This window comes from Pimephales promelas, chromosome 24, assembly GCF_988280905.1.
Source record: "Pimephales promelas chromosome 24, fPimPro1.hap1.1, whole genome shotgun sequence".
NCBI lineage: Eukaryota > Metazoa > Chordata > Actinopteri > Cypriniformes > Leuciscidae > Pimephales > Pimephales promelas.
The window spans coordinates 21,115,166-21,129,853 of NC_142792.1; the positions used below are offsets into that span (position 1 = coordinate 21,115,166).

The 14,688-nt window shown below is 36.7% G+C and overlaps 1 protein-coding gene across 2 annotated transcripts in view; it reads right to left on the minus strand.

Annotated features, from left to right (window-relative positions):
- Positions 1 to 14,688, minus strand: part of phf21b (PHD finger protein 21B) — a 61,701-nt gene that overhangs the window by 17,634 nt on the left and 29,379 nt on the right. The window contains exon 2 of one of the 2 annotated variants that reach the window (XM_089126745.1): positions 11,206 to 11,421. In XM_089126745.1, the coding sequence (XP_088982871.1) occupies positions 11,206 to 11,421 (216 nt within the window). Of the gene's footprint in view, positions 1 to 11,205; positions 11,425 to 14,688 lie in introns of both variants that reach the window. The other variant, XM_039650679.2, reaches the window with a different exon arrangement.

Below are 14,688 nucleotides of genomic sequence, written 5' to 3' on the forward strand. Positions count from 1 at the left end.
TCTTTGCTAGATGTGCAGCATCTTAGTTTGGATTGTGATTAAAATGCAAGTGGTTGCCTCTAATTTTAAACGGCTACAGATGTTTTTTAAGACCAATTTGGCCCATTATACAGCAATTAAACAACAAAAAAACTGCTTAACCCCTTAACTGTCACCGTCCCGGTACCGGGACACCTAAATTTACTTCACTATATTTCTATTAAATCCTAATCTAATTATGACAAATGATATATTGTTGGAAAGGTCTAAGACTTCTAAATAGATATTCTACCCCTGTTTTGTGTTAACAATTATGTAGGAAGAGTAATTGATGAATTTATGACAAGAGTGCACCTCAAAAAAAAATCTGCATCATAACAGGAGTTTTGACCTTTGTCACAAAAAGTCTATGCACCCACTTTTAATCATTGAAACTTCTGTTTTTATGCTAAAAGTTCATAATAAAACATATAATCTAGTATTTTTCAATAAAAAATAATAGTATAATATTATCCTCTAAAAATGATCATATTTATATTTATTATCCTCTAAAATATAATATTTTTTATCGCCTTTTTTATTATATCGCATATTTTAGTAGTTATCATAAATTAGGTATCATTTGAAAGCTTATAAACTCAGAATTCATCGTGTGAAAACTGTTTTATAATTGAACGTTGCGTTACCATAGAAACGGTACTTGTTTTATCAGGCTCCTCCCCTTTTGGGCGTCATTATATTTCATAATCTATGATCAAAACCTTTTCTAATCTTGACAAAATTGATATTGTCAGAAAGGTCAGAGTCTCAAGGATCCAAATTTTGTGACAGAAATGTATTAATTTGTGAAGGCAGAATGTATACAACTAAATTCAATTGAATTCAATGGCACCCGGTGGCTATTTTTGGTACTACGCATAAACAAAATCTCATGGGAACTTCAATTTTTGTGATATCAACTTCAAATTTGGAACATAACTTGATAAGATTTATGGCTTTGATTTTATAGAAATTTTAGAGTAAAAAATATTTTGTAAAATATATATTTTATATAAAATAAAATATATATAGTACAGTATATTTGATTTACTGTAAATTTAAACTTTCATAACATTTCATTTTTTGAAGTGTTTTCACTTCAGCAATATTCTGCTGAGTGTTTTCTTTAAAACAAGACCAAACTTGGGTATATATTCCAAAGCATTCTTGAATTACAACCATTTAAGTGTGAATAGTGCATTTTAACCTCATTCTCAAAATGGGGGGGGGGTGACAGTTAAGGGGTTAAACATCACTTGCAAATGTGAGGAAAAAAGTCTCTTTTATTGTATATTCTTCGGTGGAAACAAGCTCCGATAATTTTGTAATCCACTCAAATGTATAATAAATTGTTACAACAATATATATATAGTTATTTTGTGAATTTGATTTCATTGGCAGGAAGTAGGATTTTTTTTTTTTTTTACCATTTACACTAAACACTCCATTTCAAGTCTGAAAACAGACGAATAACGACTCATTTGAGCTCTGTAATGTCAACGGTCAACCAGAACCAAACACTGTCCTGAGCGGAGAAAGTAAAACATTCCAAAATGGTCTACTTAAAAAAAAAAGCGTTTTGTTTAACATAATATTTTTTTTCTAAAAGCAGTAAGACATTGAGGCTCTGCTGTAACCTCAATTAAGGAATCCTGTGAATGTTTAGCGGCGTTTTCAACACCCTTGACCCCTCAGGAATGAGTAATAGTATCGTAAATATAAGAAGCTGGTTCCTTCTTTTTTGCTGCAGCTCCAAGGCCGCAGTGTGCACAGATTCCACACTTTGTGTCCTGCTGTCACAGGGGGGGTTATATAACCAGAAGAATACAAGACAAGAGTTTGAGCTCTACTGCTTTAAAATCCCTCTCAGTCACTTATCTCTGTCTATTGTGCGCTAGCGAACCAACACGAGGAGGTGGGGCGGCCTGCGGCCTGTTCCCATGACAACAGTCCGAATGAAATGTCTTGCTCCGTCAGGGCTGTGATTTTAGTAATTGCTGAATCCCAGCAGAGAGAGAGAGAGAGAAGGCAGTAACCTTGAGTTGCGGCATTCAGCTTGTATTTTGTGAAAGTACTGAATTAAACACCAGGCCTGCAGTGAATTACCCATCAGCCCCTGCAGCAACATAGAAATGTCAGGTGAACGCTAACAATTCTGGTTTTGCCCGGATGGTCATGGAAGCTATAAAGCTGATTCTGGCCTGGAGCCTCAATACTCTTTGTAACTGTAAACCGAAGCCCCTATTTTTAGCTTTTTATATTTTTAAACACAAAAGAAAAGAGCGTTTCATTTCATAACACAGTCATAGATCTTATACGCAATTAAAGACATAAATCTGACAAAATGTCTATAGTATGTGACACTCGGTGTGGTGATGAAAACAAATTCATTCATAATTGACCTTTTTGATTTTTTTTTCAGTAAAATATCAAAAAATCCTCAAAGGCAAGATGAATTTACTAAGCAACACTACTTGTAAAGCAAGATATTGAGTCTTGTTAACTTCTTAATACTAAAAAAAGTGAATCAGTTCAAAATATCACTGAATTAACGGATTCTTCAGTCAATCAAAAATCTGTCTTAGCATGTCTTAGTGATCTAAGTAAAAACTTTATAGCTAAATGTTGTTTATTGTTATATTGCCACATATAAATCCTTCATTGTTTAACATTTTCCTGCATTTGTTATATGATGGTTCCTCTAAAAAAAACAAGATCAAGATATATACTGAATATTATGAAAAATGTCAAATGCTGCTAAAATATTTACAGGTAAAAGTTCTACGGCAGAATAACCGTTAAAAGCGTTTGATTCAAAAAGAAGAAAAAAAGGATAATTTTTTTTTTTTTAAATGGCACAATTACAGTTAAGAGTGTAAATTTGAGGAGAGAAACCAGATATTTCATGTGATTTTGTTCATTAAATTGGGTGAGCAGAAATCAACGTCACATTACAGTATTTTATTAAAGTTTGCTGACCTCTAACGGTAATTCTTATCTTATGCATCCTGCCAATGATTAACTTGTTGAATGTTTAAACCAGTGCTATAGTTCAATAAGAGTGAAACTACACTAGCAAAATAAAATATGCACCCATTTGCATAATTAAGCTAAACTCTTGTCTTTTCCATCACTAGTTCAGTACCAGCAAACCCCACATGGAGGCGCTCTGAGCAGTTAAAATACCAGCTCATAAAGTTTCTATCTTCACCAGGTGGACAAGAGGAAATGACTCGCAGATGAGTGTTTTATAGATAGAAATATATACAGTGACTATATACAGGCAGTTATCTCAATCCATATATATATTATATTGGTTTTCCCCACACAGAACAGATTCAGAAAAGGACAACTGCCTTCAGCCACAGAGACAGAAAAACAAACTTAAAAAGCTAGCATTCCCAGCATCTATTATTTTACAGAATTGAAAACGCATGCCACATCAGGATAAACGATATGTGACCCGTTAGCTGAACCAGCATGCTAATAATCAGTCAAATTGTGTAATCAGAACACCCCACTGCTCTTCTCTCTCTGCACATGTAGACACTGTGCAATTCAATTAACACTTGGCATTTGCCGTGTCATTGGTGTGTGGGAGTTATTGGTGATGCCGTTTGGATTGGCGTGTGCGACTGTGGCTGTGTTTGTAGCGCAGCACCCCAATTCTGACTAATCAGTAGGGTTGGGTATCGTTTGAATTTGAACGATTCCGATTCCTTGTTTCGATTCCGGTTCCTAACGATTCTCGATTCCGATTCTTTTAAGAGGCAGGGTCAAAAAAGTTAAGCTAACCTTGTTAACCAACGGTCTTTCTGAAGGAAATACTCCTTCTGTAAAAATACTCCTTTTGTCACAAATTTTGCATTTTGCCGAGATTTTGTTATTTTTAGAAAAGTGAAGCCACACTTTGGATCGCCGACGTAAGGTACTCATGCGCGGTTATGCCAACACTTCCGGTAGACGCTTCTTCGTTGGTGTTGTTCAGCGGGTTTTTTTCTTCCGCTCGGCGGACTGTGAATATCGAAAATAGGAATTGAAATTTTAACTTTTGAACGATTCCGGGAAAAACGAAAAGTTAGTCTCGGTTCCAATCGTTAATCGATACCCAACCAACTTTTGAACGATTCCGGGAAAAACGAAAAGTTAGTCTCGGTTCCAATCGTTACTCGATACCCAACCCTACTTATTACTTACCAAACCGAATACATCCCTAATACCAGCCCGTTCTCATCCTTTAACGTCATATAGAACGCAGAAACGGCGCTATACTACGCACATGGCACCCTTTATCGTTAATATAACACGCGAACCCAAGACGTCATAAATCCTTTAGCGTGAATATGACACGCACACCCTACCCCACACCTAAACTTAGCCCTCACAGCGCATGTTATATTAACGATAAAGGGTGCCATGTGCGTAGTATAGCGCCGTTTTGTCATATAGCGTTCTATATGACGTTTAAAGATGACAATGCGTTGCTAATACATAGCTTGTGAAAAAAAGTACGCTAACAGACTAGCATGTCTGAATACACAGTATTTCGGTAGGATTTGTGAAGCAACAACTGACGCCGCTGGTTCAGATGGCGTAGCTTTACTTTTTTTAAAGCTACAATACCTAAGATTTTATGCCGCTAGAGGGCGCTACATTCAAAACAACAACAACGGCTTTGCTTGATGACGCCGTGGAGGAACGCGGAATGATGGGAACTGTTGTTTTCAACTCCACCATGCATAAATCAGTCGAAAATTAGTTGTCATGGATGAGGTAAAGTTCGATTTCTATAACTGTTGCGTTTATTGAAATGCTTGTTTTTCATTAAACTGAAAACCGCAAGAAAAGTCAGGTTTAAAAGTAAATTAGTTATTGTCACTATGTTAGGGGAGAGCCGGGAAGGTTGAAACAGCTTTCAGATCCCAGATAGCAGACTGACATTGAATCAACGTGGAAATATGACATCAAAACAACGTTGCTCTGACATTGTTTTGCTCATCGAATTAACGTTGAAGCAACGTCAGACGCGTCATTCTTTCAAAACTAGTGGAAAATCAACTTGAAATCAACGCGTTGTTTCAACGTTATGAAAGCAAACCAATTTTCGATTTTCATTTAGCTTTGAAGAATGCCGCGTCTGACGTTGGTTCAACGTTAATTCGATGAGCAAAATCATGTCATGAGAGACGTCGTTTCCACGTTGATTCAATGTCAGTTTGCTGTCTGGGATAAACGTCGTTTTCTGAGATACAGCCGACAGTTCACATTCCGAGAAGTATTCGCGGTGAATATGACCTTACTATTTTTCACATCATATGCATAGACAACAAAACATTCTAACAATAATACTAATTGTTTTGCATCATTTACTGACATGAAATTTGAATACAGAACACGATGTTACTCACCAGTCAAGTAAAACACATGCAAGATCGTCGTCTCTTTCTAGTTCGAGTTTTTCACGAAGTTCTCTCCATTTAGGAAATGCCACACCGAGGTTGAGCTGGTTTTATTTCTCTTGTCGCCAATTCTTCTTGGGTCGTTTGGTTGACCCGTTCATTGACGTTTGCGTTTATGAGACTTGTCTTTGTCGACAGAATCAGGTGCAATCTCTAAAGAATAATTGTGCTCCATTCCATAAGAAATGCGCGAAACAAGCTGACGTTTGTTGCTTGATAGACGCTAACGCACAACTACAACTTCCGCATTTGTCCAGGACTACACGCAGTACGAGCGGAAACCGAGGTAACGCTGATATGACGCGATTGACTGGCGACTCCCAGCTCACCCCTGCTCATACGCCCCGTTTCCTTGGTTAAAATCTCAATTTTCTCGCGATTTAAACATTGTTTGAAACATTTGGAATATTGTAAGTTATCATCTTAACTAAATATATAACACTGGGCTTGTGATTTTGGGATATTTTAATGCAAAAATCTTAGGTATTCCACCTTTAACTGTCGTGAAGTTTCAAACCAAATGTAGTATACTATACAGTAAGTGATTTTGGATGAATCGCATGTCTGCACTGGTAGCATATTAATGAGAACAATTTGAGGTAAAGGTAAAACTTCCGAAATCTCTGTGTAAACAATGAGTGACGTACACATGCAAGCGATCACTTCCGTCGGAACGTTGGACACGGTTCAGTTCGGTTCAGTTGGACATTGGACAACTGATTCAGATCACTTGGATGTGGCTGTGCTTACGCGAGGTAAAAACGATATAAATACTGTTTATTTTCTCACACAAACCGCTCGTTTCGTGTCTTAGGTCATTAATGTGTACTTACATTTACGAGTCATTAAATCATGTTTAATTTTGACTTCTCTGTGCATGCTCTTTGAGGAGGACCCCATATACCAGTATTATTTTACGGTTTGACCGAAAAACGTCAAAATTGAAAATACTGTGGAAACAAAGACACCTACATCTTGGATGCCCTTGAGGTAAGTAAACACATATCAAAAATTAATTTCAAAGTGAACTATCCGTTTAATAAACACAAACCATAGCCATGACTGACCCGCAGTTCAGCTACAGGCCTTTCGCACCACAGTTCATAATTTGTTTAATTCGTTACATTAATATAGTGCTTCTCTTGGTACTCAAAGCGCTTTACATATGGAAGGGGGGGATCTCCTCAAGTCTAAGAAGGTACTACAGTTAGTTTGAAACTTCAAAACAGTTAAAAAATATGTTCTATATAGTATGAATGAAATTCCTATCATTTTGACTTTATGACAAAGCAAAGTTAGTTTCTATAACTAACTTTATATTTTATATGATTTTAGTAATAGGGTTAATTATAGGATAGGGGATGTTGGATGTACCTTATGGGGGGTTCTATACAAAGCACAGGCACCCACCATTTTTAAAAAGCTGTGTAAACTGTGTGTTTACTCCACAAACATGGAAAATTGCAATAAGACAAACACAGAAAGCTGATGTTAACTACCCACCTTTGTCTGCAGCGTTTGGGTTTTTTCTTTTCTCATCCACAATTATACGTAACACTTCTACAGTAGCTGTTGTGGGAGATCTCGTCTCTTAACTCTCCTTTTTATTCTTTCAATCGTATAACTCATACGTCTACAATCCTCGACTGTGTCAAGGTTAGATCATTTTGACTTTATGACAAAGCAAGGTTACTTCAGGTTGTAAATTGTCATGTGGTTTGACTCAACAAAAGCTTACTGATATGTTTAAAATTATTTTTAAAACCATATAGATACAAAGAAAACATTCTAAAAACAGGCCATCCGTCAACCTAAGGTGTGTCAAAGCGATGCGTTTTTTAGTGTAGACCGAGTCGCTGATTATAACAGGTGTGATTCAATACAGATTGTTTCAAAGCAGCTTTACAGAGACAATAGGAAAATACTGCAACAAAGTTTGTTTCCAAAAGAATAGTGTCACAGTCCAGCTAAAGTAAGTTCAGTGATGGTTCATTTTTGTTTTAAAAAAAGTTTAAATTTAGAAAACCGTGATGTCATCATCCAGCTCAGTTCAGTTCTCATATAACGGTGCCAATGCAAGAATATCAATAATATCGTTGAATATTAAGTGTCCCCAACTAAGCAAGCCAAAGGAAAGCAACCCAAACTCCATCCGGTGACAGAATGGAGAAAAAAAACCTTGGGAGAACCCAGGCTCAGTCGGGGGCCAGTTCTCCTCTTTCATCCTAGACACTTACGGCTAGAATTCATTTACTCCGTCAGTCTGTGGTAGGGTCATATGCTGCCTGAACAATCCAAGCACTTACTCTGACAGACTTCAAAAGCCTCTAATATACATGCACACAAATAAACAAAGCGATTTTTTGCCATTTTTCAGTCACAAAATTGTTTGTCTCAACAATGGTGATTAAATCTATTCAACTGATTTCTGGAAGCCAACATAAAGAACTTAAAATAAGACTCTTTTGTTATGCATTGGCATGACTGGGAAAGATGCTTTAAAAAAATGCAGAGGGAGGACTTAAATAAACACACAGAAAAGCGGCCTTTCTGAAAGATAAGCAGCTGGTCAGCATTTTTATGGACTCTGTGAATAATGAACCCAATCTCGGAGCTCAATCTGGTGCCTAATATTCCTCTTTTGTGTTTCCTGTGTTGAAATGTATGTCGTGTCCAAGAGGAATCTTTGACATTTTTTCATCTCATTTGGACACATGAAAATACATGCATAATTTGATGTCTGTTTTAATAGTACACGTTGTTTTACAAACGAATTTGACAGTCAGATAACCTAAATCCCTACTTATTTGTTTCAAATCTTTAATCTTCAAAAGTTATAACTCTCAAACTCTGATACATTAAAAATAGTTTGAAAGCAAAAATTTAAAGTGATATTTTTTCTTCATGTCAAACTACGCATCATTCGCTAGATCTAAATTTCAAGCATATTTGCTTACATACAAAATGTTTTCACCATTAAATACTTTTTATTATTGACAAGCAATATTATCTGAACATTCTAACATTTAAACTCAATATTTGTTCAAAGCGCTCAAAGTTTTACAGCAATTCCCTGCATTTATATCCCTGCATTGCAATTTACAATATAATTGTAATTTTTCTTGCACTTACTTCATAATGAAAAAGTGAATAGGTTCCAAAAAATTCTGAACAGTTATGATCAAAAAGTGATTTTTAATTCATGAAAAAACATGCTGGCGATGTACAAGTCCAATCATTCAAACTTTGACATAGTTTTGGCTAAATTCTTGTAATACAACCATACAAACTACAATTATTTGCAGTTGTGTCCTTGTCGGTTTAGTGTAGCTTGTGAAGTTGCTTCATATGTGCTGAAATGAAGCTTTTAATATGTGCATCCACACCGGACCACAATCCACTTATTATCCAGTTCCAAATGACTGGCCAGGTGGTCTGAGATCTCTCCCCCCTCCCGCATTCATCAACAAAACAAAAAGCCAGTGATTGGTTCTCCTCTAGTGCGATGGGTGTTTTAGGGTTTTGAATCAGTGGGCAGCTGGGAGAGCTGAAAACAGCTTCACTCTACCAAACAATACAGCCATAAAAGGCAGTAAAACAATCCAGCGTTCCAGTCTCAAGGAGGGGGAAGGGAGAGAGAAGGGGGAGGACAAGTGAAAGAAGCGGTGGAGGGGGGCGACTACTCATGCGAATAAAGAGTCTTTTCTGTTGGGAAGGTCTTTGTTGTTATTTATGAAGACCTGCCTTTTGGACACACTCCAACCAGAGTAGAAAGTACAAACTATGGACTGTACAATATGTTGGAATACAATACAATGAGAATACGGTTTCGATAGTTTGTGGAGTTTAGTTTCAGTGAGTTGTTGGATGAGCGATGCTACAACAATCAACACAGGTACAATAGTAGTGTGGGCAGCAAAAGTACGGAGTCGCAATCCTGTTGTACCTTGTACAGTCGAGTCGAGTATTGTATGATCGTAATGATTTTTTTTTTTGATTTGTGTACAAACATACTTTCAATGTTTTGTTGGCCGAGCAAGAGGCAAAAGGCAAGACGGTACTGTGAGCTAGAGAAGATCAATATATAACTAAAATTGTTACTAAACATTATTTTGTTGTTGTTTTTTTGCCTGAATAGAGTGGCACAGGTACTGCATGATGTCACTTTGTAGGCATCACTGGTTACCTCGACAAAAACCCAATAGGATTTCCCCATAGGCTTTTGGATTATCACTAAAAACAAGCTCTGTGATCAACAAAAGTTTATACTTGCACGTTTTGTCCATCAAGATCATTATTACAGATAAATACAACTTTTATGAAATTTGAAGCCTAAATGCAGTCACTGAAAGCAAAAAGCTAAAGGTAGACTATACATGAACTACACCACGGTTCCCACGAATTCAACGTCACCATCACTAAGCTCCTGACAACTCTAAGTTATTATCTAAAAACATTTTTTGGAGCTAGAATGGCTTAGAAGAGCACATACGCATAATGAGTACGTAAAAGTGACTGAGTTTAACTGTTCAGTGAGATTTAATCTCCTCAACAGCCTCTGTAGTCCCATTTAAGCTCTTATCCACAAGTTTCCTACGCCCCATGAGGCCTTGCGTCAAAAGTGGGCGCGACTTCCGGTTGGAAGTAAACAAAGCGCGACTTGACATGCTTGACACTCGTTCATTCAACAGTTGACAGTCATTCAAGTTATAGCGATCCAAACTAGCTAACGATGTGGGAACACAACCTCAACGAAATTCAAAAGGGTGAAATAACAGTACCTTTACCGTCCGCAGTAGTTGATTGGGAGTATTATAATAACATTATTAATAATCAATACTCATCAAGGCATGGTGACAGACAGTTGTGCGAGCTGACAAACAATTAAAATAAAAAATACACACTTAGTCATTGTGCTTTGGAGTTTATTCAAAATTATAAATGAATGTGCTACTTGAATACATTTGGTATTCTGTCAACACAGGCTTTGATCCTGAGTTTAGGTGTAACATCAGTAGCGAACAGTTTAAGCGAACAATTTAAACAAATGTACACAGAAAGATTCGTCATCTTTTGGGAGGTGAAACTACAGTCGTTGGCAGGATCAGAGACGGGCTCTGGCAGGATCACTCTGATTTCGTTTTCAGCTTATGTTCAAAACAATCACGTTTAAGCCACTGAATTAGTTTAGTCCGGTTATACATACAACCGCGAACAGCACATGTTGTCCCTGAGCTCCGTAACGACATCTCTCATAAAGATTTGCGTCTTTAAATAGTAAAATAATTCTCCGAAAAACAGCTAGCCTCTTCGCTAACTAACACACAAAATACCATTGGAATGCTACTTCCGCCGCCTCACCGGAAGTTTCACCCACTCAATTTTTTACAGGAGCGCCCCTCGGAAACTTGTGGATAAGCAACCGCCTTTTTCAAAACATGTTAAAGCTTCGGAAAAATCACGAGATACTGATGTATTTGATGTTGTAGAATGAAATGTGAAAGTGTCTTGAGCTTGTGTTCATCACAGACATTATTTCAGCCATTTAACCAAAAACCTGTTCGAAAAACCATTGACTTCGGGATGATGGAACCGGAAGTGCTACAATGCAACTCATTTTGGCCTACAAAGGGATGTCATACCAGTACCACTCTATGATCAATGTAGTGTTGAGTGTACCTGTGAGCAGTTTATATGTGTGCTATGTACAGTAGTTGTGTTACTGTACCTGTGAGCGGTTGATGTGTACGGCGGGTGTTTGGAGGTTGACGGGGGACGTAGGGAGCGTCTCAGAACTCAACGCTTTTTGTCCGTTAATGTGTGCTGTCACCATGGAAACGGGAGTCTTTGCTGGCACCATGGAGATGGCGATGCTCTGGCTGGGCGGCTTGATGAGGGCGAGGGGTTTAGCGGCCATCCCCACAGGACAACTTCTGACAGCGAGCTTCTGTCACACAAAACACACAAACAGCAGGTCATTAACCCTCAATCCACCGATAACCTTCAGGCCTCTGCGCTGGATTAAAACCTTAATGGTAGATCTTACAGGGCATTTGTCTCCGGAGTTTTCCTTTTGAACCAGCGCAGTTCATGTCAGTTGTGTACACGCATGCTAATTATCATGAATAATCAAAAGTATTTCCCCAATTTCCAGCACGCAGAAAGCTCGTACATGATAAAGAGAGCGCGAGGGCTGCTTTGATACTTGTCCGTGCTCTTGCATCAGCTCAAGTTCAGGGACTCAGATTTTTAGTGCACTTTAATGTCTGTGTGTTTATTGGCTGTTCAGAGTCTTCTTCCATTTCCTCTCATTTACCGTGGGAAATAATACAGGACATGATCAAACAGTCTTTAAAAGCAGAAAGTAGAGCAGCGTTCACTTTCATGTGTGTGGGGTGTAGACTCGTGTACACTGCAAACATAATAATAATAATAAATATTAATTAGCATTTTTTGTTCTTTTCCAATAAAAAAATATCTAGGCATCCCTAGATCAAACTAAAATGACATTTAAATTGAATAGTGTAAGATATTAAGACTCATTTAAAAAGGATCTGTTTTGTAGTTTTGGGGTATTTTTATGCATAAACATAAATAATTGGTTTAATTGCTTCATATATTGTATCTGTGTTGCATTCAATATATCTTTAAGTTATATCTTGACAAGTCAATTTTTTCTATGTTTTAAGGGGTTTTCAGGATTTCTTGGGAGTTTATACTGTAGTTTAATTAACTGTCACCGTCCCACAGGTGGGACGTTTGCCACTATATTTTTAAAACAATAATATCTTAGTAAATACCTCAAATAATATTGACAAACTATATATCATTTGAAAGCTTACAATCTCCAGTTTCCATATTTGGTGACTGATTTTCAAAATATATTACAGAGGAGCCATCATTTATCAATATAAAACAAGAATATTTTCATACTCATAAGGCGTGTTCAGACCTTTATTTTAAAATAGCAGTAAACATGAAAAATCATGAAAAAATGGTAGATACCTCAGTTTGTTTTCATGCCAAAAGTTCAAAAGATAGAATCCATTCAATTATTTTGGAAAAAAAAAGGTCTGAAAAGTTTGAAATATCAAGAAAAAAATAATAAATTCACCATTTGTGACGTGGCAGCTAGCTATGACTTACATGCGTGTTCTTTGTGTGTGTTTCTTAGAGGTTCAATTCATTTCAAAATCTGCCAAACTTCCCATGCTACTTCTGAATAGGATCTCTACTTCAGAAATTGTATGAAAATTGTGAAAACAATGGTTCATATCACTCAAAACACGAATGGAAATGCAGGCGCCCTTATATGGGCAGTAATGGAGTCTGGTTGTGCCCTAGTGAAAAAGTTGGGTACTGCACTCAAACAAAATCTTACTGAAAGCTCATTTTTTGAGATATCAACCTAAAATTTGAAACACAACTTGTTCAGATTTTTGGCTTTGATCTTTCTGCCATTTTAGAGTAGCCCAGGTTTTGAAAATATATATTTTATGTAAAATATGAATAATTAATATTTTTACATTGTACATTTCCATAAACTCAAACTTCTATAACTTTTTTTCTGTCTCACTTTCTTAATTTATTTCACTTCTACAAAAATCTGCCAAATGTCTTCTTTAAAACAAGACCAATCATATGTCTATATTCCAAAGCATTCTTGAATTACAACCATTTAAGTTCGAAATGATCATTTTCATGTCTATTCAAAAAAAAGGGGGGGGGGGTGACAGTTAACAGGTTAAAGCATAAATTCAAAATTCAAAATCAGAAATGACCTATTCTTTTTTCTTTTCTGTTTTTTTTTTGTTTGTTTGTTCTTTTTTGTTTGTGTGTCAATTAAATAAACAAATCTTTTCGTTTAATAATATTTTTTATTTAAAACTTAGTATTTTTAGGGGATTTTTTTTATAATAAATTATATTTATGTAGTATTTATAATCCATTTATTTACTTTCTGAGCATAGACCTGAAAATTTGTCATAAATCTTAAATTCTTTAGGAGCACAGACTCAACGTTTTCACTAGATCAAATTCGTGTCCCTTTCATTTCCGATGCGCTCTTTTTGAAGCAGAGTGCGACTATTTTTTACAGGACCATGTAACTTTTTCGAATCATGTCCATGATTTTTTTTTAAAGCAAGTGGCAAAAAAACCTTTACCAAGTTTCGTACCATTCCAATGAAGTAAAAAAAAAAAACATAACATTTTCAAAGAGCTCCGGAGGGTTAAATATTCTGACTGGAAATCTGAAAGAGAAAATCCACTTTGGCACTGGGGTTCAAGAGTCCGATGGTGCATGTAAAAGTGTGTCTAATAATTCCACACACAGAAAACCTCTTTCCCTGCTCCGATCAGCACAGTTCACACTATAAGCGCTTTGAATATTTCATATTCCATTCCAGCGGCCTGTTCTCATTTCTGAACAGCTTTTATGGTTTTATGAAGACCGTGAGGGGGGGGGAAGGGAGCAAGAGAAAGAGAGAGACAGGTCTTTCATACTCAGCTTTTCATATTCAGAAGCCCATCTATCAGTAAAGGAGTGTTTTCAATATGTTCTTCACATGTGAGCATCTACAGCCAATAAACCCTGACAGACAGATGCATATTTTCATAATGCGGCTTCAATTTATGACCAATTGATATTTATTTCAAGTCCCTGTCAGAATTAAAAGAAAAGTTATTTGCTCTTAAAATGGCTCATTATTACCCATCAACAGTTTTGTGATTGTCATTATCGCTGGACAAAATGATCTAAAGTTAAGCATCCACCAAAACACTCTTTCCTTATTTGTGACAGTAAATCTTCAGAGAATGAGTGGTGAATGAGCAGGTGAAGCAAAAGCCATTTAAAATCCCTGCACTGTGGTGTGAATAGGGAGATTATTCATATGTTATTCATTCATTCGCTCACAATGCATGTGGTGAACTCTATTGTAGGTAAGGATCAATGTTATTGACAAGAAACCTCACAACCTGCATCTGGACACTTCCACTGCTGCCCCGTTCACCTTAAGACACCGATGATTGTTTCAAAGGTCACCGAAGGAACAGACCCACCCCCACCCCCAAACCAAAGCAGGGCAAACTGGGTAATCGTGGTGGAAAATCATAGCTTTATCATACGATGATCTGTTCTTTTTAGCAATTGCTGCTTTCAAATGAAACTCCAATCAAAAAGAATGCCAAATTATCTGCGAATCATTTT